Consider the following 11,464-nt stretch of genomic DNA (forward strand, 5'->3'; position numbering starts at 1 on the left):
TTACACTGCTAAATTAGGGACGGCTAGCGCAGATAGCCCTCGTGTAGCTTTGCACGAAATTCAAAACAAACAAACTTTTCAGATGTAAAGTATGCAACAGACAAGTAAGCTTTTTTGGTTAAAACTAAGTCAAATAATTTTCTGCTATTATGGACTATGCATTCACTTTAAAATTTGGGGAAAACTAAATAGAAATTGCAGTTATAGTTTCTTAATTTATTCTATGAAGATTTTAAACTTAACTCTCTTAGAACTATTTCATTATTTTCAACTTAAGACATTCGTTATATCATCTGTTTGTGAGTATGCTACATTGCTAAGCTTTAAAATTTAAACCTTTCTGAAAATTGTACTTATAAAATAGTAGTCAGTAGGGCACAAAAACCTGTTTTACTACATACACAATTTTTTTATATATTTTTTTAAATACGTATTAGGCAAGGAAAACTGCTCTTCATCAGGTTTGATGTGAAAAACATCATTGTTAAATAAAATAGCAAATTTTCTTTCCTAGGTATGTATTTAAAAATAAAATAAAACCTACTGTTTCTGACATTTGACTGTTTGCGTCTCTTTTGTGTACTATATACATACATACACATTGATGTTAATAATTCGAGAATTATGATAAATATGGTTTTAATTAAGAATGTCTAAATTAAATGATTTTTCCTTAAGAAAACAGACTAACGTACAAGAAATAAAAGTACAGAGTCAGATACCTTGAAGCAAAAATATATATGATGATGGAAAATATTACTAAAGCGACGATATATTGTAATCGAATTCATTATAACATTGTGGTCGATTGCGGTGTTTCATGATCAGTTTTCGTGGGGTTATTGATCAGTTCGTGAACGTAGAGGTGTAGTATCAGTTCCAGACGACTTTTTGCAATTTAATTGGCGGTTTATTATCCTGTTAGAAGTTCATAACGATCCGAAAAAAAAAGAAAACTTAAATAAAATGTTCTAATAGACATTTTAACTTTGAGACTACAGTACTTCGAAAGTTTTTAACTTCTCCCCCCCCCCCCCCATTAAGACATTATTACTGTAATGATATTATATTTATGTATATACAAAGAACGTGTTACGTTTTCCTACAGAAAAGCTTTTGCGGTGATGAACTTAATGCTTGGAATAGTTTGCCCCCAGTGGCAAAGCGGTGTGCCTGCGGACTTATACTGTTAGAAACCGGGTATCGATACTTGTGGTCGGCAGAGCACAAATAGCCGATTGTGTAGCTTTGTGCTTAATAATAAACAACAACAACAATTAAAATAGTTTTTTCGTACTGAAAATGTCAATGTGTTTTTATCTGTTCACTTTGCTTTCTATAATACAAAACATGTATTTGTATTGGACTTTGACTTGATTGATAAATTTTCTACTGCTGGTTTCTCCCTGGGTGATTAGCAAGTAAATGTATCTAAAACCCAACCTTTGCAGTTTTTTCCCCTCCCCCCTTCCCACTCAGAAACTTAAAAAACAATGTTTGAATCATGTGTTCGTAGTTAGTCACTATGCAAGTACCTTAAAATAAACCTGTTGGGTTAAAGAGTTAAAGAGTTAAACTTAAGATTGTTTTGTAGCCATCTTGAAAAATAGTTTCAAATATCTACTTTGAAAGACTTCTCACCCAGCCCAAGAGTATTTTTGAAACTACTAGACAGCAATTACATTGGGCGAGTTTTTTTTTTTAAGCATCTCTTCTGTTACGATAGCAGAAAATAATGATGATTCCCCTAACCTGCAATGGAAGTTGCAATTTATTTTTTTAGAGAATAGTCAAACTTTTAGACACTCGTGCCATTTTTATCCTGCACCCTGGCAAGTTTTCGAACATCTTTCATCCAGTCGTTGTGCATTACCAGGACAACCGTTTATTGCAGCACGAGCTGCGAGCAAGAATGAGTAACGGCGTTATAGTTGTTTTTTTTCTTGTTGTTGTTTTGTTTATTGACCATTTGGACTATTAGGTTCCACTGTACTTGTACAGTATGGTAATAGCCAAGATCGGAGGCTTTGTCGCTTGTAGGCTGTTCTTTCGTTCAAGGAAAAACGCCAGGAAAGCATCAGTTGTGCTATTATGTTGTGAGCCTATAGTGGCCAAATGGTTAGCATTCCGGACTGTGAAATAGATGGTTAATAGTACGCGTTCCGTTGCAGTGATGGGTGTGGATGCTGTTGACTGGATGCCTTTTCTAGTCAATTCAGAACTAGAAACGAGTTTTTTGCAGATAGTTCTTGTGTAGCTTTGTGCAAGTATTCGAGTAAAGCAAACTTGTTCAACTGTTTCGTTAGAATATCTCAGTATTTGAAATATACCTAATTTGATTGAAATACTGATAACGTACAGTATAAACAATAACTACGTTTTGAATTGTTGAAATAATTCGTTTTGGATCTTCAACTTGTTTGTGTGAAAATTGAATATTATTTTAAGCATCATATATGTGAGTTATAACCGACATTGTAATGACGATATTTCTAGATAACCAAAAATTTCGGTGAGTTAAATTCCGAACCTGAGTTGATTGGAAAAACTGTTTTATATTGACAGTATTTTCAAATTCGACCAGATATTTTCATGTTTGGCATGTCCATCTGCAGTTTGTTGTTTTTTTAACGCAAAATTACACAGTGGGCTATTTGTGCTCTGTCTGCTGTTGGTAACCAAGCCCGGATTTTAGCGATATAAGTTCGTAAACATACCGAGAGACCCATTTGCACTTTGAAGCACCAACAACTGCAAGCAAAAAAGCTTCTTAAACTTGGATTTCGAAGTAATAAAGTTAATATACGGTTTCAGTTTTATTGCAGGTAAATATAAAAATCATAGAACATATACACCAATTAAAGAGAAAAATACAAAACCCTATAATCCGAGTGGACCTTTCTTCATCAGGGACAAATTAAAACCATAGAACAACAGAATTGGCTTTGATTTTTATAGAAGTTTGTAGGTTAAAGTATTCTTACTTAATAGAAACAAGTTTCTGCCTGAAAGACGGAGTGTTTTTTAGGGTACAAGTTTTTGTTGAACTTAAACCTAGTATGACACAATCTGCTACCAAAAGCCAGGTTATCATGTTAAAAGACTAGTCTTCAGCAGTTCATGACCACTTGACATGGTCTGACTTCTGCAAATCTCAACTACAGGTTACTAAGAATGAGCAACAATGAAAGTATCGTAACCCTTAAACAGCTGACTTGTTTTGCCAGTTCACAATATGACCAGTCCACATAATGCATCATATTAAATAATTTTGTTTTTGCCTGTTAAAACGTTCATCGTAAAAAAATAATATGACCTAAAATAAAATGGGTAAAATTAGCCATTATCTATATAAAATACACACAGGACCCTAGTAATAATTAGTGGAATTTATTGGACATTAATGATATTTTATTTATTTCTTTTTTGTGTGAACATATGTTATTAGATATCTTCATGATATTCCAAAACACACAGATCAACAGAAAATAAGTCGCATAACCCTAGAGCTTTCGGAAGGTGAACTTTCCTCCATCAACGACTCCGCAGCCAAGAAATTCGTGGACTCCCAAGCCGTTCATTATTTAGATAATTTAGGAACATATATGTTTAAAAAGCCTTGCGTGTTAAAATGCTTATCGAAATTTTTTGGTTTGTAAAACACCTGTGATTTCTTTAAAACTGTATACAATATATCTCAGATTTAAGCACTGAACAAAATGTAATGTTAAAGCTTTACTGCTGTAGAGGTTGAATGTGTTATATGAAAACAATTTTAGATCCTTAAGACATCATTATAATCCATGTCAACACGTCCGGTCATGCTATATACGACAACTGTGCATCTTGACAATAGCCCTGAAGCTTAGTTAACACTGCAAAAGGTTCCTTCGTAAGATGATGATGTACTTGATGATTTTCTTTGTAAACTTGATCTTAATATGACTTCGGTTTTTTGTTAGTTTTTTTTTCAGGGTAATTTTGCAATTTATCTATCTCCTGTTATTTTATTTAATTGTCGTTGGTGCTATATAGTTGGAGGATGAATATTTCTCTGATCTTAGTCTACATTATGTACACAGAAATCGCTTCTTTTCTTATGAAACATGTTTCAATGATAGGTAATAAATGAATATTCCTAAACCATTTTTTATTTCAGAATACAATAAATTTGAAGCAAAATTACGTGACCTGCGAGAACAAATGTTGACCACATCCTCTGGCACCTTACGTACTTCCCAAAAGCGGTCTCTTCATGTCAGGTTAGTCATGTGTATTGAACTAAAATTTTATTGAGGTGTATGCGTGTGTTTGTCTTTATAGCAAAGGGGAACTTTATCAACGGGAAAAGTACCACGTACAATATCAAATTGTCAAAACTAGTCTATTTATATTGTATTGTGAAAAAAAATTAATTATGTACCTTATCTTTTTAAGAATATCAATTAGTTTGTGTATTTTTGTCTTGATTTCAGGGCTCTCTATGACTATGATCCGTCTAAAGACAGTGGTCTACCCAGCAGAGGACTTAGGTTTAACTTTGGAGATATTCTGCATGTTATTAATGCAAGTGATGATGAGTGGTGGCAAGCAAGAAAAGTTCTTCCAGGTGGTGAAGAGGAAGGCATGGGAATAATTCCAAGCAAAAGAAGGTTAGACATTCTCCTATGTAACACTTTATAATAGTTTTTTTTTATCTAACTTGAAATAATTTTAGTAGCAAGGTTAGACATTCACCTGAATACCACCCATCAGCTGAGGTAATTACTTGAAATGATTTTAGTAAAAAAGGCTATGTTTTTCAGTTTAGACCTTTGAATAGTTGTTTGGACAGACAGAAGTTTGACATCACGTGATGAGTACACCTCTCAATGTTTGGAATTTTTACGATGTTTTAAAACAAAAGGACATCAGAAAAGTAAAAAAAGAGCATTATACAATTACATCCAAATGCAAAAATAAGGAAGTATAAAAATAAATCAATGAAATGCATCACCAAATAAGCTGTAGGAAATCCACGAAAGGATATCAACTCTGAGATAAAATATCTAGAAATTTAATTGGCAAATGCAAAGATTAAACCAGCTTTGAAAACATTAAGAAACCTTCTTACAGAGGGCCAAACAACTATCAGACTTTAATGGTTGTTTTATCAAAGGAATTTAGAGTGTCAGATCAGAAGCTTGTTTTTAAAACAAGGATTAGGAACAGAGTAAGTAGCAAAGATGAGACCTAAGCCAAACTTGTGGAAGATGTGGAAAGACTAGCCCAGTTATTTTATCCAGATGCTCCACTTGAAACGATGGACTGATTGGCATGCAACCAATTCGTAGATGCATAGCGGATGAGGATATATGAATTATGCTAAAGCAAAGTACGTTTACATCTTTAAAAAAAGCTATCCAGTGGGCGATGAAACTTGAATCAAAGTTGCAGATAAAGAACCAGAAACTCCATCTAGACATTTTTGGACTGTCAAATCAAATAGTATGGAAACATTAACTCCCTTTGATGGAAGTCTAGAAAAATGCAAAAAATGAATTATACAACTGTGTTCTCTGAATATAAGAAGTAATCCATGAGATAGTCGATATTTCAACTGCAATGTTATTTTAAAAGATATATTTAAAGTCAGCAGATACAAGAGTATCACCAGTGTGGAAAACATGAACTTTATAACCGAGACTGTGATGAACCAACCAACAGATAATAATAAACCAAGAAAACAGTGCTCTGATGATGAGTTATAGAGACAAAATGGATAAAAACAACAACAATGAGCTAAGTAGACATTGTAAAGCAGTAATTAGCTGGACTTAAGGGCCAAAGCCTAGCTGAAAGTATTATGTCTGCCTCATTTAAGGTAATGGGCTCATTATATAAAGAAACCTGTACCTGAGTAAATGGAAAGTCTTGCAACAGGTTGATTGACATTGGCTCTACATCTGCTATGCCATTGTTTGAACTGATCTGTTAATGAAAGCTAGGCATTGTCTCCATGGATTGTTGTAAAGAGCAAATGGTCATAACATTACAGCAAGAAGAAAGTTGTAAGCCACCCTTACTATTGGAAGCTACACCACGCAACATGATTATCAGGTAATTAACATATTGGGAGTAGACTTATTATATTAATCATATCTGTCCCAAACATTTTCACAGTTTATGACCAGAACGTCCTTTTGCACAACACGTCATTTACCCACCAGAGGTTGAACTTCCAGTAACTACAAAGATGAAAGCACATGAAAAAGAAGACAACCAACCTAAAGTGTAACACAGCAAAATCCAGAAAGCTAGATGGTGCAAGCCAAATGTCCTCCATCTTGATCATCTTCAGATGTATGTTGGTGGGAGAGTGACCAACTGGTTAGCTTCAGAGAGTTCTTCACCAGAAGAAAATCGACCTGCTGAAGAACCCGATGTTCCTGTCGAGATCACCTCTAAAATATTACCAAGGATGAAGTCACAAGCAATGGATTTCCTCAATAAATGGCCTGAATAGAACTTCCCCAGTGAAAAAACAGAAAGTGTTGAAAAAAAGGCAAGAAGTCATCCTAAGTTTTTACCATAAGGCACGAAAAAAAAGAAAACCACATAAATGAATAAGGAAAGAAATGTTTGTTCTGTTAATCAAAAATGTGATTGCACTTTGCTTCAACGATACATTTAATTGATATCTAATGATGATACGTCTATATTTATGAGCATTAATGTTTTTAGTTTTCAAGACTTACTTCATTGCTAGTTACGAAAATTTAATGTATTATTTTTATTTATGTAATTTGGTTGTTCAAAGGACTTCACATGGGGAAATTTTGTAGACTATTCAGTTTAGAAGTTTGTATTTTTTTGTTTTTTGACCAGAGGGAGGCTTTATCCATGTAATGCGTGCATGGCATTAATGTCTGGAATTTTACATAAAGTCTCAGAACAGTTTGAGCCAATACAATGAATGAGTTAGCAGGCACGTATATTATTTAGTTAATGAGTAATCAGTGCACGATTTAGGTAATATGTTTGAATTGATGTCAGCCAGTTAGTTACTTCAGTGCTTTAAAGTTTGAATTTGTGTTTTCGACAAAACAAAGAAGATACGAAATTAGCAAGTAAGTGGAATTTCAGATTAGAAGTTGTCTTTTGTTAGTAACGTAAGACTGTGTACTTGTAGTCCAAAAAATATGATGGTTTAATTCATTATTATTAAGTGGACTTGAATTTGTAATTTCGTTTTTACTGAATAATCCAAAATAACCTGCAGAATATTTGAAGTCAATGCAGTAAAATAACTGTAGGCTCATGATCACCAGAGTACCCATTTAGTACTGAAATTTGTAGTATATCTATACTAATTTCAGTAAAAGAGAGAGTGTATAAGATACTTTATGTCATTTTGTAGCAGAGTGTGAAATGCAATTGCTCTAAATAAAATTGTGTAACAAGATAATTTTGTTTTGCATTCGAATCTATTATAGCTCTGTTTGATTACTGGTTATATATCTGTGCCTTTGCACATATCTGACTATCTCCTTGAAACTACGTGTTGTACAGAATTATGGCATATTGTTATATAGTAGATATTGATTTATTATACATGTAGATATAAGTTGCAAGTTTACTCAATTACCTATACTGTGTGGTATCTTTTCTCAATATAATGTTAATGACATAAACATATATCAATGTGATATATTCATGTAAAACTGAATTCAAAAGATTCCGGTTTTTTTAGATTAGCCATAGCATTTTTCTTATCTTCAGTAGCCCAGTTGTCATTAAACATTTCAAAACTATCATCTCTTTACACAATAACCTCACACATGGGAAGTAAGAATGGATGACACAAACAGAACCTTTCCCAACCTTCAGTATTCTCAACCCAGTGTGTAATGCACACATCGACTAGTGAAAGGCGTGATTAAGCTGCTCCATGCTGGATGCCCTTTTGATAGATTGCCTTTAATAGTTCCCCACGTTTAGGTGAGGATTTAATCCAAATAGTTATTCCTTTAACTTGATCGATACAATTTCGTACTGGTGGAAGTTAACATGAATTTATAATACCAAGATTAAGTAAGTGACATGCGCAATGAGTTTACAAGGCCTTACTTTGCATATCTCGAGTTTGTTTTGGACACCAGATCTTTCGCCAGCCAAGCTGGATACTGCATTATATCCTTGGCCACTCAATTCATTTAGAAATAATTCAACACCAGTCAATATCTTTGTAATTACACATACGATATCTGTTGCTCTGACCCTCTATAGCTTAACAAAGCCAATAAGTTCTTTCCTAATTTCAAAGTTGTCATCTACAAAGCGGAGACATATTGGTAAATGTTCCACATTGTGAGAAGATACTTTATCAGCAAAACAAAGTAGAATCCAGCTTTTTTTACTCGAATTACATAATATCCTATAACATTTATTATGTCATTTTGTGAGCGGGGAGATAAATATGTAGCGTTTTTTGCTTTGGGATGATACAAATGAGTTCTCAGTATTTCATTATTTTCAGTCTATGTTACAGCAAGGCCAGAAAATTGCCAGGATTTTTGGAATAATTTATATCTTCGGTATTGTCATGAAAAGAACAAAATGACACGAAAAATTTGATGAAAAGTATGTTTATACGTGACTGAAAGGCACTGTTGGTAATAATATAAAATCTACTGGATGAGGGATGTTCAATAGAAGCCTTCAAAGCATCAGCAGCCTGCATAGAATCACAATGATAAACAAGCTTAGAATGGTTGCTTAAAGTATCACTAATTTTTACCCAGTTGTTCCATGATTTCAAATTCGATGACGAGGAACCCACTTTGAGACTAATAATGGTTTGAGAGGGCTTGAATGGGTAATGAGGAAAAAACATTAATATAAGTTTAACATAACAGGAAATGTACAACGTTTCGACAAGGTTTTGTCATCATCAGTATGTCAGGTACCTGATGATGACAAAACCTTGTCGAAACATTGTACATTTGCTGTTATGTTACACTTATATTAAAATTACCCATTCAAGCCGTCTCCAACCATTGTTACATGATTTGTTGTGCTACTTTATCACGCCGACAATGCATTGAAAGAAGGGCAGCACAAGGACCACAAAAAAATGCTATCCAGTTTAGAACTGTAAAATAACCATGGGTGATTTTCAAGCCAAGCTATTTTAAACTTGCAGTTACACCCATGATGAAATGTTGAATGAAAAACGTTTGGTGGTACTACGTGCTTATAAAGATAGGAATACAATTCAGCATTTGATATATTACTGATAACTTGGCATTTGTCATCAAGTGATTTTGTTAATGTCAGTAAATTGCCGATGTCAATGCATGTCACAATGACAACAGAAATGCCATGACAAAATCTGATGAATCCATGATTGCTGTACTGCAGTGCGATAATGATGGTGCAGAAAGAATGGAGTTGTCAGTGCTTAAAGTAGTTTGAGGCTCAAGTAAACCAGCTTGCATTTCATTAATGTCATCACCATAAGAATATAGCTCAGTAGTGTCAACCTCACATGCTTCACATTTATCGCCGGCACCAGAAAAAGACTGACATGGTTGTATCATTAGCAGTGTCTGAAAACAGAAATATATAGCAGTGTTAAAGAAGCGACCAGTATATAGCTTTAACATAACATTGTAGTTTATATGATACATAAAATCTAAAGTAAAGATTGTTGTTGTACTCATATATATATATATAGACGAATTATAATATCATGCACAGATATTCATGGATTAAACACAAACCCTGTAATTTAAAACACCAGACATATGCATAACACAACAAAGGTAGCTATTCTAATTGCATTTCAAAGGCTATATTAGCTTCTAAAGCAGCAAAGCTACATAGTACTGTACCTTGGTCGTCATATGCCAATCATTTTCTTTTGCTGGCAAAAAGCATTGGTATATAACTGCAATCAGTTTTATTGAGACGCTTCATTCTGCTCATTAAGAAGCGTCGAAGATCTAGCTAAAATATCGTATACTGTATAGTCTCGCGAGCCAGACTCTTACCCGTATAGCGGTAATTTTCAAATGGGTTTAAGATTAGTACAATTCCCACCTCCTTCCTTGTACGAAAATGAAAACCTACAAAAATGCTATCAATCACTTTATAGTTACAAGCTTACTTGTGGTCGGCCCAGCATGGCCAGGTGGTTAGGGCACTCGCAATCTGAGGGTCGCGGGTTCGAATCTCCCGTCCCACCAAACATGCTCGCCCTTTCAGCCGTGGTGGCGTTATAATGTTACGGTCAATCCCACTATTCGTTGGAAAAGAGTATCCAAGAGTTGGCGGTGGGTATTGATGACTAGCTGCCTTCCATCTAGTCTTTCACTGCTAAGTTAGGGACGGCTAGCGCAGATAGCCCTTGTGTAGCATTGCGCGAAATTCAAAACAAACAAACAATACTTGTGCTCAAAACTACGTATAGCTGTTAGATATACTCAATTGTTTCAGTTTGTCTCCCAATGGCACATTGATTTGTCTGCGGATTTACAACGTTTAACTACAAACAAACAAGCAGTTTAAGTTTAATGCGAGCGTTATGATATGGATAGTTTATATAGCACGGGTGTCATATTTAGTTATTTTTACATGCGAGAGTTTATGGCAAGTTTATTTACGTAATTGTTCACGAATCATACTTTGTGTAGCATGTACATTCAATTGTTTTGAGTTAGCGATTATGTTGTTGCGTCATGTTACTAGAACTTTCTGAAATTTTCTCGTTGTTTTAATTGGGTATTATTGCATCAGAATGTCTAGTATTGCATGGAATGTTCTAGACGTCTGTCCGGTTGTAAATATGTATCGAAAGATTATTATTTAGATCTAAGTGTCAACAGAAGTCATTGCATGTGACTAATTCAAACCAAAAAAAAATGCTAATGCTTCATCAGAAGAATGTAGACTTTGTAGAAAACGTTAAATGGCATAAGCAGTTGCGCTATAACTATATAAGCATAATTTTTTACATCACAAAAATAGGGTTTTCGTCCAACCTCCCTCGAACCCTCCGTGTGTACGTGCGTTGTAACAGATATACGTCAAAATATCCTTGAGTTAAATTGTGGGTATGTAAGATCTATCTATTGATATATTTTGTACAAGCTTTCTACTGTTTTGATGCTACTTCTTTTTTATTTCATTCATATTATTGTTACGACATCGAGGTCACGTGACTAGTATCACGCCACGTCATTCTCGAACTTTCACGTCTTTTCCTTAAATCTCTTGATCTTTCTAGATATAGTGTAGTCTTGTATATATAAGACCGGCCACGAAGCGACGGGGAGGTAATGAGTAATTGAATGTATGCGGATAAAATATTGTTGGCCACGTGAGACGTGAGTTATAGCATTGTTATAGCGCGACTGTTGAAATTAAGTGTATCGCAAAGTTATATTCAGAAAGAATTAACCAGTTTCTAATTTAAGAAAGG

At 34.3% G+C, this 11,464-nt stretch overlaps 1 protein-coding gene across 2 annotated transcripts in view; it reads left to right on the forward strand.

Moving 5' to 3' along the window:
• The window catches only part of LOC106465346 (disks large homolog 1-like), a 112,492-nt gene that overhangs the window by 59,238 nt on the left and 41,790 nt on the right, over positions 1-11,464 (forward strand). For both annotated transcript variants that reach the window (XM_022393208.1, XM_022393209.1), the window contains exons 8-9: positions 4,160-4,262; positions 4,476-4,652. In XM_022393208.1, coding sequence (XP_022248916.1) covers positions 4,160-4,262; positions 4,476-4,652 — 280 coding nt within the window. The remainder of the gene's footprint in view (positions 1-4,159; positions 4,263-4,475; positions 4,653-11,464) is intronic.

The sequence above is a fragment of the Limulus polyphemus genome, unplaced genomic scaffold (genome assembly GCF_000517525.1).
Source record: "Limulus polyphemus unplaced genomic scaffold, Limulus_polyphemus-2.1.2 Scaffold1916, whole genome shotgun sequence".
NCBI lineage: Eukaryota > Metazoa > Arthropoda > Merostomata > Xiphosura > Limulidae > Limulus > Limulus polyphemus.